Source organism: Ascaphus truei, chromosome 14 (genome assembly GCF_040206685.1).
Source record: "Ascaphus truei isolate aAscTru1 chromosome 14, aAscTru1.hap1, whole genome shotgun sequence".
NCBI classification, from domain to species: Eukaryota; Metazoa; Chordata; class Amphibia; order Anura; family Ascaphidae; genus Ascaphus; species Ascaphus truei.
The window spans coordinates 56,603,446-56,621,001 of NC_134496.1; the positions used below are offsets into that span (position 1 = coordinate 56,603,446).

A 17,556-nucleotide genomic window follows, 5' to 3' on the forward strand; every position below is an offset into this window, starting at 1 on the left:
TAATGAGTAGGGCAGCCTCCCGGTGAGTAGAGTGAGTAGGACTCTGTACATGAGTGAGAGGAGTATTCCAATAAGAATAAAACGCCCAGTATGAGTGTCACCGCCTCTACCCCTTCCTCCCATGTCCCCAGCATCCGCTGCCTGTCCTCTCCCTCAGCTCTGCTGCAAAGCGGAACCTTTATCCCCCGGAACCTTGTGCGCGGCTGCGTGTGCTCCGTACTGCCGCTGCTGCAGCCGGTCCTGTCCTTCCCGGAAGTGTTGCGGTGACAGCTCCTGGGTGCCCTTGTTTAGCTGCTCGGTCGGATGTGAGGGGCCCCGGTCTCCCCCCCCCCCCCCCCGTTAGTCAGGATGCTGCGGGCGGCCAGGTGAGTGCGTCTCCCCTCAGGAGGAACACCCGGGGGGAGGATGACATTGTATGCTCTTATAATGGGGATGTACATGCAATAATAACGTGTGTGTCTCTGTCTGTCACTGTGTGTCTCTGTCTGTCACTGTGTGTGTCTCTGTCTGTCACTGTGTGTGTCTCTCTGTCTGTCACTGTGTGTCTCTGTCTGTTTGTGTGTCACACCTCTTGACCTGTGCTCTGCCACAGGGGCCTGCAATGCAAAGATATAGAAGTGTCACTGGGGAGTCACACTATGTTACTGGCTCATACTCCGTACTCTGCACGTACATTACAGTACCAGGGTACTGATGGGGCCCTGTGCTCCGTACATATGGATCCAGGTACTTATGGGGCCCTGCACAGCCCCCTGTGCTCCACACGTACAGTACCGGTTACTTATGGAGCCCTGCACAGCCCCCTGTGCTCCACACGTACAGTACCGGTTACTTATGGGGCCCTGCACAGCCCCCTGTGCCCCACACGTACAGTACCGGTTACTTATGGAGCTCTGCACAGCCCCCTGTGCTCCACACGTACAGTACAGGTTACTTATGGAGCCCTGCACAGCCCCCTGTGCTCCACACGTACAGTACCGGTCACTTATGGAGCTCTGCACAGCCCCCTGTGCTCCACACGTACAGTACCGGTTACTTATGGGGCCCTGCACAGCCCCCTGTGCTCCACACGTACAGTACCGGTTACTTATGGGGCCCTGCACAGCCCCCTGTGCTCCACACGTACAGTACCGGTTACTTATGGGGCCCTGCACAGCCCCCTGTGCTCCACACGTACAGTACCGGTTACTTATGGAGCCCTGCACAGCCCCCTGTGCTTCACACGTACAGTACCGGTTACTTATGGAGCTCTGCACAGCCCCCTGTGCTCCACACGTACAGTACCGGTTACTTATGGGGCCCTGCACAGCCCCCTGTGCTCCACACGTACAGTACCGGTTACTTATGGGGCCCTGCACAGCCCCCTGTGCTCCACACGTACAGTACCGGTTACTTATGGAGCTCTGCACAGCCCCCTGTGCTCCACACGTACAGTACCGGTTACTTATGGGGCCCTGCACAGCCCCCTGTGCTCCACACGTACAGTACCGGTTACTTATGAGGCCCTGATGCGCCAGAGATGCTTTTAATGTCTCAGGTATGTTACGGAAAAATTGTTCATTTTCTAGGAGACAATCAGGCAACGCGCTTCAGCGGAGCATTACGAGAGAAATGTCAGGAAATAAATCAGATTTGTCTTTAAATATGAAGAAGAACCATACATTGTCAGTAATAATAATACAAAATAAAGTATTGGCACACTCGGGCTGTAAAAGAAAAAGCCGTGTATCATCGTACTTTGACCTCTGTCCAACACTAACTTATTTTTGTTATTATTATTATTGGTCCAAAGAAATGGTACAATTAGTACAATATTTGATTTCATTTCAGCATCGTATGCCGAGGTTTAGTACAGAACAGTTCTGTAAAAGAAGCCAAATTGCGGCTTCAGAAGGTACATGCCCACAGAATTCCCAATCGGCATTTTGCAAGCTTCAAAAATCAAAGACCTTTGACAAGAACATCAGTCCAACATTACTCCTCTCTGTCCCGCCTCCCGCTACGGAGTAGCAGACTTCTGCCCATGAACTATGGATACCAGACTCAGCGCAACTTTTGGGTAGCTAGGCTGGCAGCGCGGCTGTTAAAACTCCGCTATCTTGTACTGGGATCGGCTGTTGGTGGTGGATACACTGCTAAAAAGGTACTCAAATTATCGAAGACCTTGTTACAAAATAGACATTTTATTAAATTTTATTATTTATCAAATGTACTGTATTAGTTTTGTTTGTTGACCTAAAACAAAATGCTTAAATCATTTTCCATTAAACAGCTATTTGTAGTATTTGAGCAGAACTTGAAGTCAGAAAAATAGAATAATCTAAATCATATTCTCTGCTTAGCGCATGTGGCAGTTTAGAGAGAATGAAATTGCTATAGTGGTACAGTATTTTTGCTGTCTATTGGTTAGTTGGTAGTTAATCCACCACGTTAATGTGGCAGGTTTCACATTAGCAATGATTTATGTCACATTACATCCTGAATAGAGATAGCTTCAAGCCTGTTTCTCGTTCTGAAAAGGCCTGATTATGGTTTGAACTGTAGTAAAGCAATAGCAAATCTATCAAATCTTCATGCAAAGAAATAGATTAATGTATTTTCCTACATCTTCTGATCTCTTTACTTTCTGATCTCTCAGACTTATGATGAATGGAAGGAAATGCTGCCTAATCTTAGTGACTATAAGTGGATAGTCCCTGACTTCATATGGGGTTTGGATGAACACATAAATTTTGGTAAGTACCTTCAAAACATGTTATCAGTTAGGCCAGCAGTGCGCATACTGGGAGGCGCATCATTTTCGGGAGGGAGGGGCGTGCATGGTGCCTAAAGAGGCCCTGCGCTCTTCCCCACAGCATTTAAATTAAATGCTGGGGGAGCGAGCAAAGCTTCTGTAAGTCCCTACCATAGTCTCCGGTGGCTTCTGGCGACGCAGGGTCACATGACATCAGAAAATGCCCGAGAGAAAAGGTAAGGAGGGGGCACAGACAAAGTTTCTCCACCCCTGAATAAGGCCACTATGTAGCCAAAGAGAGAATGCATAGTAAGTATGTGAAACTTTTATTCCAAACACACATTTGTAAGAATATTTTTATATTTATATATAAACTCTTCAAAGTGCAGGTCTCCTCTGGGACAGGGATAGAAAGCAGAGCTCTGCTCACATGTTCATTAATGCAATTCTCCATTTAATGTGACCGCCAAGAACAGTGGAAAGACAACGTTTCAGGTCTCATATGGTCCTTTAATCAGGTACATACAGATGCAGCCACCAGTATCCGATCACTTACCTGGGGTAAAAACTAAGGCATCTCACAGTAAATGCTGCAACATGCCTCAACATTTCTGTAAGATTCTGATGCCTGACTAATGGCCCGTCAGATTAACACAGCAGGGGTCCCTGCAGGCCCATTCAATTTGAATGGGACTGCAGGGTCCCCCGCTGTGTTAATCCGATGGGCCATTAGTCTGGCTGCAGAAATCTCACAGAAATGTTGCAGTTTATTGGGAGATTGCCCCAGATTTTCTAAGGCAAGTGATCTACAGTAATACTGGTGGCTGCATCTGTAGTAACACATAATGTACATTTAAATAGTGTATTTTGGCACCAAAAGCTCCCACAACAGGGGATGCCAATTAATTGTAAAACACCAGCATATATACCATAAAAACACATACCAGCATATCAAAAGTGAACAGTGCATAATTGTATCAGCATAACATGTTGTGACCAAAGAAAACAGTGTAAAAACAAATTCCCAATACCTTGGAATATCTCATTTTAAATCCTTCAAACTACAAATTGTAACCAGGAAGTAATCAAATGGAACTCAGTCAGTGTTTACAAGTCTCCTCCAACCCGTAAGTTATCAGAGAGAAAAGATCCTAAGAGATGCACGGTGTTCTTGTGTCACATGTTATGCTGATACAATTATGCACTGTTCACTTTTGATATGCTGCTATGTATTTTTATGGTATATATGCTGGTGTTTTACAATTAATTTGCATCCCGTTGTGGGAGGTTTTAGCGCCAAAATACACTATTTAAATGTGCTTTGTGTGTTACTATGTACCTGACAAAAGGTTCATATGGGACCTGAAACATTGTCTTTCCACTGTTCTTGGCTGTCACATTAAATGGAGAATTTCATTATAAACGTGTGAGAATCTCTCCCAGGGAGGAGACCTGCACTTTGAAGGAATTGTTTGTCTATGTTGTGTTAGCTGCTCAAGCAGGATTCTTCTCACCTGCAACTGTTTACCCGCACTTTGGAATTGAACTATATTTATATATACACATACATACACCCATACACCATGGCATCGCACACCACAGCTCGACTACTAGTGAGGTGAAGAGGTTGTGGAAAATGATATAATAATAATAATAGCATGTTCTGGTATAGCGCTGCTAGTTTTACCTAGCGCTTTACAGAGACATTTTGCAGGCACAGGTCCCTGCCTCGTAAAGCTTACAATCTATGTTTTTGGTGCTTGAGGCACAGGGAGAATAAGTGACTTGCCCAAGGTCACAAGGAGCCGACACCAGGAATTGAACCAGGTTCCCCTGCTTCAAACTCCGTGCCAGTCAGTGTCTTTAGTCACTGAGCCACGCCTTCAATATATGATGTATATAATGATATACATGAACAGGAACCAACACACTCAAAGTGTATAAGTTTAAGGTGATTTATTAAAGTGGATCGACATTTCGGTCCACAAAGCGAGGGTAATGCTGAAATCCATTGCAGAATACTTCTCATTGCATTGTGAGGGTGATCTCGCAGAGCGGTGACTGCCAGTGGCAGAGGTGAGCGTGCGGTATCTGTTATGTACAGAAATTATCCCCATGTGTGCACATACACATGGGGGCTAACTTAGAGGAGTCTTAGGCATCTTATAAGCATCTAAAACAACTATACATGCATTATTGCGACTTCTGATACTGCATAATCCGAGTTGCTTCTGCAGATATTGGGTAAGGGGAAGGTTTATGATTAAAAATGTTTACATACAGATTTCGTTACTGTAGCATTGTATTTGTGTCTCAGTGGTAGTGTGCCAATACAACCTGTGCTTTCTCCTATACAGATAAACTTAGCAAAGCTCTCCCTGATGCAGAGGAGCTGGCCAAACTACTGCCTGACTTTGAGAAGCTAGGGGAAAGTTTTCATTTATTGAAGGGATGGTTCTCGCCAGGTGAGGAAATATCTGTGTTTTAAGCCCTTCTCTGTGACTGCTTTCATCTCCCAGCCGGAAAGGGTTGTTAGTAAATGAATATATATTACTGTTTATAATTACTTTTAGACTCTTTATACAATCTTCCTAAAGCTTATTAGATATATATAACGCAGGGAGACTTTGCAGCAGCAGTACCTGGAATATCATTGGGAAGACCTTCACTCAGCAGCGGATCAACAAGGGTTGAAGATGATTATATGAACATTTTTTTAATATCACTTTTTTTTTTATTGAGAACAACATACATCCAAATGATAACGACAATGTCATAGGCACATGACAAGATTTTTCAACTGAGTTGAACAACATGTTGTCCCAAAATGGGTATTTTTCAGTTGGTGGGGGGGGGGGGGGGGGGGAAGGTCTAAGGGGGGGAGGGGAGGACGACATACTGGGGGGGTGTGGGGGGAGGATGGGGGAACTCTGTTTTCTTCCTCCCTTTCCATCAGTACGAGGACGGCCTAATGCAGGCCTAGTCCTAGCGGGCCGCTCCAGGGGTCCCAGGTATTCCGAAACTGTGGCATTGTTTTATTGGGCATTGCTGTGAGTTTATCCATGGCCATGACCTCGTCTATTCTTCTCAACACCGTGTTTCTCGCTGGGGCTTTGGTGTGTTTCCACGCCGCCGCTATTGAGCATCTGGCTGCGGTTAGGATAGCTGATACTAGTCTACTCAGGGGGGGGCAGGTCGTCTATAGGTTTGCTCAGCACGAAGGTCAAGGGGTCCAGGGGGAAAAGAAGCCCCGTAGTTTCTTGTAGAAGCTTCTGGATCTTTGCCCAGTACCTCTGAATCTCCGGACATGACCACCAAATGTGGGCCATGTCCCCCTTTTGGCCACATCCCCTCCAGCACAGGTCGGGAGTGCCGGGGAAGACCTGGCTCAGCCTAGCCGGGGTCAGGTACCACTGGAATAGTATTTTATATATGTTCTCTTTTGTCACTGTACAGATTGAGGTCTTTGTGGCCAAATCCCAGATATCCTCCCACTCGTCCATATCTATCAGTACATTGAGGTCCTCTGACCATTTTTGCATATACTTGTGGATTGGGGGGCTGGTTGCCGACTCCATCCCCCTATAGATCTCTGAGATCAGACCTCTCTGATAGGAGCCCTTGCTGCAAAGGGTTTGAAACCTGGTTAATGGGGGGAATTTAGCGTTTGGGGCTAGGGATAGAAGGAAGTGCCTAATGATTATATATACATTTTGAGTAAATGGCCTTAAAGCAGCAGTCCACGCTCACAGCCGTTTTTGCATTTTTTACATTTATTTTACTTAAAAAAATCTTGTTGCCCTTTCCAAAGTTTCTTTAAATTAAATGTTTTAATCTGATGCTTCTTTCAGCAGATATAAGCATCTAATAGTGGCCGAGAGATTCAAATGCAGCTCTCCCCACAGCCCAGTGCTGTCTAAAGGTTACCATGGTAACATCAGAAGGTAGTGACTAAGAAAATCATGTTTGTTAACACTAGGAAAACATTGCTTTCTCTACAGATATATTTAGCAAAGCTCTCCCTGATGTGGAGGAGCTGGCCAAACTACTGCCTGACTTTGAGAAGCTAGGGGAAAGTTTTCATTTATTGAAGGGATGGTTCTCCCCAGGTGAGGAAATATCTGTGTTTTCAGCCCTTCTCTGTGACTGCTTTCATCTCCCAGCAGGAAAGGGTTGTTAGTAAATACATGTATATTACTGGTTATAATTACTTGTAGACTCTTTATACAATCTTCTTAAACCTGACACAATAGTTAAGATATATATTTGCCTTAAAAGCTCTGATCACCATTTTATTTATTATTATTACTTTAAGGGATCTCTTGTCCTTTCCAAAGTTTTTTTACATTGCATGTGATGCTTTGTTTAGGAGAGATATAAGCGTTTAGAGTAGGAAGTGTCCAGGAGGTTAAATGCAGCCTGTCCCAGAGCTCCGTGCAGTCCAGAGGTTCCCATTAGTAGCTAGAGATGAAGAAAATCAGGTTTTTTTTGTTTTTTTTTAAACTAGAAAAACATTATTTTTAAAGAGCATTACATGCTCAGGGAAGATACTAACATGATATGAGTTGGACTCACATAGACTTCTGGATGGATTGCTGCTTTAATATTTGGCATTCTAGAGAGTTATCAGCTGGTAAGTCTTGCTAAAGGTAAATTTAATTGAACAAAATCATACATTAATGTATTTGGTATATTTCAGTTGGTGATATTTTTTTTATGCATCTGTCACTTTCATTGTGTTGTTAAAGTACAAATATAAACACTCTAAAAATATAAAATGATGGGGTTCCCTTTCCCGGGGCTGGGGGTTCCTTTTCCGGAGTGGGGTTGATAACCTTCGCTTTCACAGTTCACAATATTTTTATTTCCCTTGTTTTGCTGATTTTTCACAGGTCACAATTTGGTTAGTGAAGTCATAGGAGCTTCCGATCTGCTTCTATTAGGTGTGTAAAATGCACTTTCTGTCATGTTAACATATTCTCAGTAATAATCAGAATACAACCTTCCAAAATATTGTAGTTTGCCAGCAAGTACTGAGCACTGCTAATGCCCCCATTTCTGTACAAGTACTGAGCACTGCTAATGCCCCCACTTCTGTACAAGTACTGAGCACTGCTAATGCCCCCACTTCTGTACAAGTACTGAGCACTGCTAATGCCCCCACTTCTGTACAAGTACTGAGCACTGCTAATGCCCCCACTTCTGTACAAGTACTGAGCACTGCTAATGCCCCCACTTCTGTACAAGTACTGAGCACTGCTAATGCCCCCACTTCTGTACAAGTACTGAGCACTGCTAATGCCCCCACTTCTGTACAAGTACTGAGCACTGCTAATGCCCCCACTTCTGTACAAGTACTGAGCACTGCTAATGCCCCCACTTCTGTACAAGTACTGAGCACTGCTAATGCCCCCATTTCTGTACAAGTACTGAGCACTGCTAATGCCCCCACTTCTGTACAAGTACTGAGCACTGCTAATGCCCCCACTTCTGTACAAGTACTGAGCACTGCTAATGCCCCCACTTCTGTACAAGTACTGAGCACTGCTAATGCCCCCACTTCTGTACAAGTACTGAGCACTGCTAATGCCCCCACTTCTGTACAAGTACTGAGCACTGCTAATGCCCCCATTTCTGTACAAGTACTGAGCACTGCTAATGCCCCCACTTCTGTACAAGTACTGAGCACTGCTAATGCCCCCACTTCTGTACAAGTACTGAGCACTGCTAATGCCCCCATTTCTGTACAAGTACTGAGCACTGCTAATGCCCCCATTTCTGTACAAGTGCCGGAGTCCTGGTTTCATTGGAAGTTACATTGGCTGTTTATAGAAGGGAAGCCTTGATCAATAGCCTGTTTTATGTCATTGACAGTGTTATCATTTCATGTCTTTCCATCATTGGATATGTACTTGATTCTACCCGACTGTACCTTCCTGTTGGGAATTAAATGCCTGCAATGCAATGCTGTACGTTGGAGACTCTCCCATCAGCCAAAGAGCTGAGAAACTGAGAAGCCTCTGTGTCGTGTTGCTAGTTTTGTAATTTGTGGGGTTGAGCTGTATGTTAAGCGGACTTGTAACATGATTATGGGTATTGTGGTCTGTTTCTGTGATAGGCTCAGGAGAGGAGACAGCGTTCAAAGCTGCAGACGGCCAAGGGTTTGACAGTGCGGAAAAACAATACAAGAAGGTGAGATGTCATGCACCGGAACACACACACACACACGCACACACACACACACCCACATAGATATATATATATATACATACACACACACACACACACACATACACACACACACACACACACGGGTCCGGAAATAATTGGACAATGATACAAGTTTTGTTATTTTGGCTGTGTACCAAAATAAATCCAAGTTACAGTTAAATAATGAATATGGGCTTAAAGTGCAGTCTATCAGCTTTAATGTGAGGGTATTCACATCCAAATTGGAGGAAGGGTTTAGGAATTACGTCTCTTTAATATGTAGCCCCCTCTTTTTCAATGGACCAAAACGAATTGGTCAATTGACTCAAAAGCTGTTTCATGGACAGGTGTGGGCTATTCCTTCGTTATTTCATCATCAATTAAGTAGGTAAAAGGTATGGAGTTGATTCCAGGTGTGGCATTCGCATTTGGAAGCTGTTGCTGTGAACCCACAACATGCGGTCAAAGGAGCTCTCAATGCAAGTGAAACAGGGCATCCTTAGGCTGCAAAAAAAAAAGAAAATCCATCAGAGAGATAGCAGGAACATTAGGAGTGGCCAAATCAACAGTTTGGTACATTCTGAGAAAAAAGAAACGCACTGCTGAGCTCTGCAACACAAAATGGCCTCGACGTCCACGGTAGACAACAGTGGTGGATGATCGTTGGATCCTTTCCATAGTAAAGAAAAACCCCTTCACAACATCCAGCCAAGTGAAGAACACTCTCCAGGAGATAGGCATATCATTATCCAAGTCTACCATAAAGAGAAGACTTCACGAGAGCAAATACAGTGGGTTCACCACAAGGTGCAAACCATTCACAAGCCTCAAGAATAGAAAGGCCAGATTAGACTTTGCCAAACAATATCTAAAAAAGCCAGCCCAGTTCTGGAACTGCATTCTTTGGACAGATGAAACTAAGATCACTGTACCAGAATGATGGGAAGATAAAAAGTATAGAGAAGGCTTGGAACGGGTCATGATCCGAAGCATACCACATCATCTGTAAAACACGGTGGAGGCAGTGTGATGGGATGGGCATGCATGGCTTACAATGGCTCTGGGTCACTAGTGTTTATTGATGATGTGACAGAAGACAGAAGCAGCCGGATGAATTCTGAAGTGTATAGGGATATATTGTCTGCTCAGATTCAACCAAATCCAGCGAAGTTGATTGGACGGCGCTTCACTTTACAGATGGACAATAACCCAAAACATACTGAGAAAGCAACCCAGGAGTTTTTTAAGGCAAAGAAGTGGAATATTCTACAATGGCCAAGTCAATCACCTGATCTCAACCCGATTGAGCATGCATTTCACTTGAGTTAGACAGTTAGACATAACTTAAGGCAGAAAGACCCACAAACAAACAACAACTGAAGACAGCTGCAGTAAAGACCTGGCAAAGCATCACAAAGGAGGAAACCCAGCGTTTGGTGATGTCCATGCGTTCCAGACTTCAAGCAGTCATTGCCTGGAAAGGATTCTCGACAAAGTATTAAAAATGAACATTTTATTTATGATTGTGTTAATTTGTCCAATTACATTTGAGCCCCTGAAATAAGGGGACTGTGTATGAAAATGGTTGCAATTCCTAAACGTTTCATACGATATTTTTGTTCAACCCCTTCAATTAAAGCTGAAAGTCTGCACTTCTATTGCATCTCGGTTGTTTCATTTCAAATCCATTGTGAAAATTGTGTTAGTGTCCAATTATTTCCATACCTAACTGAATATATAATCAAAAATGAATAGACGATACCATTCTGTGGCTAACGAAATGCTTTTATTTGTGCAGCTTTCGAGATACACTGATCTGACCTTCCAGCGGTGTTACAATGAATAAAGCAAGCAACGGGTTTACTTAAAAACAGTGTCTCTTGGAATGTTATCTGTGTTTATCCCTCCTCCATGTGTAGATGCGATTTATGGCTAGAGTTGTTAAAACTACCCCCCCCCCCCCCCACCCTGTGCAGTGTGCGATTTATGACACTTAGGCGTGTAATATAGTCCTTGTTGCTGTGTGTGCGGGCGCGCACGGAGTTGCACGTGGCGTGCATGTTTAGTTGCTAGGGTACAATCGGTGACGGGCGTGGTTAGGGGGCGTGACTCTGACGTCACAGCATTAGGCCGCGCTGTGATTGGTTTGCGGCGTGGCTGCAGCACGAAAATACAATTTTATTGTATTTTCCCTGGTCTGCCGCGCCACCACTCGCGACCATGCGCGCGCACCGGAAGTATAGCAACTGCAGGCTCATACCCTGCAATTATGATTGACGTGCGCGCACGGTAGCGCATGCGCGAGGACTATATTACATGCCTTGGGTGTTAAATGGTCCCTGAATGCTTGTGATGTGTGTGTGTAAATATTAATTTATAAAGCTCCCACACTTTATACACTCCCCCTCTACACACACCTTTTGTATAGTGCTATATACAATGCGAGCGCTTTATAAATTAATATTTACACACACACACACCTCACTAACATTCAGGGACCATTTTACATCTTGAGTCATAAATCGCACAGGGGGGAGGGGTAGGCATCACCCACAGATGACATTCCAGCTGTCCTGTTTGAAAGTAAATAATTTTGGCTTTATCCAGTGTAACATCACTGGAAGAGGAGATAGATCCGTGTATCTCGAAAGCTCGCACAAATAAAAGCATTTCATTAGCCACAGAACGGTATCGTCTCTTCGTTTTTGATTATTAAGCTCGGCTAACACGGTACAGATACGTCTACATATATTCACTGTCTCACGTGTGTGTGTGTGTGTGTGTGTGTTATTTAAGTACAAGTTGTTTTTAGAATTCCTGAAATTGCGCCTACAGGGATTCCCTTTCTGTTTCCTAATTAATGTTGGCACAGCTACTCATTGTAATATTGAAGGATTGCCATAAATGTTCTATATGATACAGTATACATTCAATAATGCTTCTGATTTGTCAAGAGCAAACTATATGTTTTTATGCTCTCGTTTCACTCACAAGTAAGGGAGGGCAGGTTCAGAGGGACGTTCTGCTAGGTGACTTGCTGCAGAATTAGCGCTGCCTTGTGCTGCACAAACTCTGCGGCTCGGTTTTATTAACGGGGAATTGAGATGTTTTCCCGTGCGTCGTTTCTTTATCCTGAAGTTGAACATTGTGCCTTTGGAATTGGGTTTCAGGTAAGTATCCCTTGTGTTTCCGATCATTGGTAAATTACACGGTGCTTGGCATGCAATGCAGCGTTTTACTATTAGAGTGGATTGCGTGGTGTTTTGTTACCATGTGTTTTGCGTGATGATGGGAAACCGCATGTAAGGGACATGATCAGTGTTGTGGGAAAGCTGATCTTTCTGTTCCTTCATGGGATGCTGATCTGTAGTTGCACGGAAGTTTATACAGCTCACAAGTTTACTGCATATGGCTGATGCTTGAAGGCCTGTCTTTCTATTGTCTATTTTGTTCTGAATGTGATAACTTTGAAGGATATTCATGGAACGTTATCAGGGATAATGGACGGCTTTGGTATACAGGGGGGTGGGAGGCGGTGGGAAGGGGGGGGGAGGCGGGGGGGAGGGAGGCGGTGGGAAGGGGGGGGGAGGCGGTGGGAAGGGGGGGGGGGGAGGCGGTGGGAAGGGGGGGGGAGGCGGTGGGAAGGGGGGGGGGAGGCGGTGGGAAGGGGGGGGGAGGCGGTGGGAGGCGGTGGGAAGGGGGGGAGGCGGTGGGGGGAGGCGGTGGGAAGGGGGTGGGGGGAGGCGGTGGGAAGGTGGAGGGAAGGGGGGGGGGAGGTGGAGGGAAGGGGGGGGGAGGCGGTGGGAAGGGGGGGGGGAGCAGTGGGAAGGGGGGGAGGCGGTGGGAAGGGGGGGAGGCGGTGGGAAGGGGGGGCGGGGTGGAGGGGAGGTGAAGGGGGGGGGTGGAGGGGAGGTGAAGGTGGGGGGGTGGAGGGGAGGTGAAGGGGGGGTGGAGGGGAGGTGAAGGGGGGGAGTGGAAGGGAGGTGAAGGGGGGGTGTGGAGGGGAGGTGAAGGGGGGGTGGTGAAGGGGGGGGTGGTAAATGGGGAGGTGAAGGGGGGGTGGTAAATGGGGAGGTGAAGGGGGGTGGAAGGGAGAAGTGGAGTGAGGGGAGGTGAAAGGGGGTGAGGGGAGGTGATGGGGGGTGAGGGGAGGTGAAGGCCGCTCACTCACCCGTCCGGCAGGTCCCACGTGGATGTGAGGCGGGAGGCAGCGTGTTGTGGCCGCTCTCCCGCTGTGTCCCGGGCGCTCGCTCGCTCCCCCGCTGACTGTAGCGGCGCCGGGGGGGGAGGTGAAGGCCGCTCACTCACCCATCCGGCAGGTCCCACGTGGATCTGAGGCGGGAGGCAGCGTGTTGTGGCCGCTCCCCCGCTGTGTCCCGGGCACCGCCATCTTGGGCACTCGGCGCCGCGAGGCAGCCTGCCTGGCCACTGGCTGTTCCCCCGCCGGGGAGGGGTGAGTTGTAGCGCCGGGGAGGGGGGGGCATGTATATGTGTGGGGGGGAGAGGTGGGAGATATAGAAGGGGGGTCTCGCACGGCCGCTGACACTGGGTGGGGGGGGGGGCGCTGAAGGGGTAATAATAGTGTGTGTGTCCCGCTGACTGTAGCGGCGCCGGGGGAGAGGGGGGGGGGGGTCAGGGTGAAAGCGCGGGAGACACGGGGAGAGGAGGTGCGCGCGGGTGCTGCTAACACTGTGAGCCCCGCTAATGTATGTAACAGTGTGTGTGTGTGTGTGTGTGTGTGTGTCACTGTGTGTGTGTGTGTGTCACTGTGTGTGTGTCTGTCACTGTGTGTGTGTGTCCCTGTGTGTGTGTGTGTGTGTCCCTGTGTGTGTGTGTGTGTGTGTCCCTGTGTGTGTCCCCCCCCCCTGTGTGTGTGTGTCCCTGTGTTCCCTGTGTGTGTGTGTATCAATGTGTGTGTGTGTGTGTGTGTGTGTCCCCCTGTGTGTGTGTGTGTGTCCCTGTGTGTCCTTTGGCCCGTCACTCCGCCTCAGGCCAATGAGAGGTGTGCGGGGGCGGGCGGGCCAAGGGACCAATGAGATTTCCCCTAGGGACACCGGACATCCAGGCAGGCAGGCAAACATACAGTGCTTTCACTAATATAGTATAAGATTCATCCAGTAGTGAGAGTGGCAGTCTAGTAGGACACAGCTGTTAGGGATACAGGAGAGTAGCTGCTCTCTCCTGTATCCTACTAGACTGCTATACTACACTGCAGCGATATATACTGGATCTACATTGTTAACAGATCTAGTCCTTGAGGGAGAAAGGACTTTCTTATTTTCTTCTTTTGTTACACTGTATTCTGTGTGCACGTGCCATGTACTTATGTATCGTCGTCTTATTCTTGTGTTGAGTCTATGAGGATTTTTTAAATGTACTATTAAAGTTCTTGTGTTTTTCTAACATGGACTCTAATATTTCATCACTTCATCACTACTGGATGAATACTATATATTCTACATAGAACGTATGTACTCTTTTATATCCTACATCCACTACGGCCTTGTACACCACAGTTATTATTATCTATAAGGTGTTTACCTTGTTGTTTATCAAACTGTGAAGGTGCCGATCGGTGCGCTATCTCCGTCATTGAAGTCCACAGATATTTTCGTGTGCTCACGCTGATCGAGGGAGCTATGACCGTATAAATGTGTTACACTCTGCCAATATCGCTGCCTGCCATTTTATATTCCCATACAGCTCAAAGCATTGTAATTAACCTGCAACAGCGCGGGTCTCTTCCCAGACTAAGCAATGTCTGGCACTGAACAGAACATGAGGCCAGGACGAAACCCGACTGCACCGGCACTTCTAAAGCATGACTGCCACGGTGCCACGTGCAAAGTGTGCTCACACGGCTATGTCCGGCACACTACTGCTAGGGGTTTTATTATTATTATTAATAATAAAACGTATCACTCAAAATAACATTATCCACTCTGTATATTTGTGTATATACTGTGGATTCCTTCACTGCACTTTCGATTAATCTTACATTTTTATATGCATACATATTAGTTTGTATCTAAGCACTTATTGTGTGCATTATATTTATATTTGTATCTTTGCACTAACAGATAGAGATATATCACCAAAACCAAAGGACTTAATGCGGACATGGGTTTTCTCACACCCTATCAAAATTGCTTGTAATTATCCTGCTTGCCTCTATTCTTATCCACACTTTCTCTACCCCCCCCCCCCCCCCCCCAGCATCCCTTCCCCTCCCCACCTTCCTTTGACACTGTCCCCTGGCTTCAAACACTTAACACCCTACCTTATCTACAGTAAATATCTGTTGTTTTTTTTTGTTTTTTCCTCTCTCCACACTGTTTTAGCCATAGATTCCTTTGTATATCAGTATTGCCGACCTGAAGAAGAGAGGCTAACTCTCGAAAGCTTGTCCTATGACATAAATTGTTAGTCCAATAAAAAAGGTGTCACCGAATACTGAAGAACTAATTTATTCTGCAATATATATATATATATTCTATCTCTGGTAACTACAACTGTTGTTTTTTTATGGGACAAGCATCAGGATTTTCTGGAATATTTGTGTGTGCTAAGCGATATAGATATATATAGTGGTGTGAAAAAGAAAGTACACCCTCTTTGAATTCTATGGTTTTACATATCAGGACATAATAACAATCATCTGTTCCTTAAGAGGTCTTAAAGTTAGGTAAATACAACTTCAGATGAACAACAAACAACACAGGACATATTACACCGTGTCATGATTTATTTAACAAAAATAAAGCCAAAATGGAGAAGCCGTGTGTGAAAAACTAAGTACACCTTATGATTCAATAGCTTGTAGAACCACCTTTAGCAGCAATAACTTGAAGTAATCGTTTTCTGTATGACTTTATCAGTCTCACATCGTTGTGGAGGAATTTTGGCCCACTCTTCTTTATAACGTTGCTTCAGTTCATTGAGGTTTGTGGGCCTTTGTTTATGCACAGTTCTCTTAAGGTCCAGCCACAGCATTTCAATCGGGTTGAGGTCTGGACTTTGACTGGGCCATTGCAACACCTTGATTCTTTTCTTTTTCAGCCATTCTGTTGTAGATTTGCTGGTGTGCTTGGGATCATTGTCCTGTTGCATGACCCAATTTCAGCCAAGCATTAGCTGTCGGACAGATGGCCTCACATTTGACTCTAGAATACTTTGGTATACAGAGGAGTTCATGGTCGACTCAATGACTGCAAGGTTCCCAGGGCCTGTGGCTGCAAAAGAAGCCAAAATCATCACCCCTCCTCCACCATGCTTGACAGTTGGTATGAGGTGTTTGTGCTGATATGCTGTGTTTGGTTTTCGCCAAACATGGCGCTGTGCATTATGGCCAAACACCTCCACTTTGGTCTCGTCTGTCCAAAGGACATTGTTCCAGAAGTCTTGTGGTTTGTTCAGATGAAACTTTGCAAACCTAAGCCGTGCTGCCATGTTCTTTTTAAGAGAAGAGGCTTTCTCCTGGCAACCCTTCCAAACAAACCATACTTGTTTAGTCTTTTTCTAATTGTTCTGTAATGAACTTTAACATTTAACATGCTAACTGAGGCCTGTAGAGTCTGAGATGTAACTCTTGTTTTTTTTTTTTTGCAATTTCTCTGAGCATTGCACGGTCTGACCTTGGGGTGAATTTGCTGGGATGTCCACTCCTGGGAAGATTGGCAACTATCTTGAATGTTTTCCACTTTTGAATAATCTTTCTCACTGTAGAATGATGGACTTTAAATTGTTTGGAAATGGCCTTATAACCCTTCCCACATTGATGGGCAGCAACAATTGCTTCTCTATGATCATTACTGATGTCTTTCCTCCTTGGCATTGTGTTAACACACACCTGAATGCTCCAGACCAGCAAACTGCTAAAACTTTAGCTTTTATAGAGGTGGTCACACTTGCTGATGATCAATTAATCAAGGGCATTTGATTAGCAGCACCTGTCTGCTACTTAGCATCTTAATTCCTATGGAAGCAGTAAGGGTGTACTTCGTTTTTCACACATAGCTTCCCCATTTTGGCTTTATTTTTTGTTAAATCATGACACGGTGTAATATGTCATATGTTGTTGTTCATCTGAGGTTGTATTTAACTATTTTTTAGACCTGCTAAGGAACAGATGATTGTTAATATGTCCTGATATGTAAAACCATAGAATTCACAGAGGGTGTACTTTCTTTTTCACATGATATATATATATATATATATATATATATATATATATATATATATCATGTGAAAAAGAAAGTACACCCTCTTTGAATTCTATGGTTTTACATATCAGGACATATTAACAATCATCTGTATATATATATATATATATATATATATAGACATATATAGACATATATAGACATATATAGACATATATAGACATATATAGACATATATAGACATATATAGACATATATAGACAAATGGAGACCAGGGGATCCTGATAGCCAAAAAGAGACAGCACACTGCAGGTTTGGTATCAAAAAAGTGTATTCAGTAACACAAGGCCGCCAACGTTTCGGTCCTCCCAACGGGACCTTCCTCAGGGCAGTGCCACTAAGTGTTTAGGAGCCGGATTATCACATGAAGGCACCCAGTAGATTTAGTAC

The 17,556-nt window shown here is 45.2% G+C and overlaps 1 protein-coding gene across 8 annotated transcripts in view; it reads left to right on the forward strand.

The window, feature by feature from the left end:
- Positions 1 to 208: 208 nt before the first annotated feature.
- The window catches only part of OPA1 (OPA1 mitochondrial dynamin like GTPase), an 80,985-nt gene continuing 63,637 nt past the window's right edge, over positions 209 to 17,556 (forward strand). For 2 of the 8 annotated variants that reach the window (XM_075571097.1, XM_075571100.1), the window contains exons 1-7: positions 209 to 365; positions 1,831 to 2,143; positions 2,639 to 2,735; positions 5,092 to 5,199; positions 6,736 to 6,843; positions 7,627 to 7,677; positions 8,853 to 8,926. In XM_075571097.1, coding sequence (XP_075427212.1) covers positions 349 to 365; positions 1,831 to 2,143; positions 2,639 to 2,735; positions 5,092 to 5,199; positions 6,736 to 6,843; positions 7,627 to 7,677; positions 8,853 to 8,926 — 768 coding nt within the window. In that variant the 5' untranslated portion in view covers positions 209 to 348. The remainder of the gene's footprint in view (positions 366 to 1,830; positions 2,144 to 2,638; positions 2,736 to 5,091; positions 5,200 to 6,735; positions 6,844 to 7,626; positions 7,678 to 8,852; positions 8,927 to 17,556) is intronic. The other 6 variants (XM_075571098.1, XM_075571102.1, XM_075571099.1 and 3 more) reach the window with 3 other exon arrangements.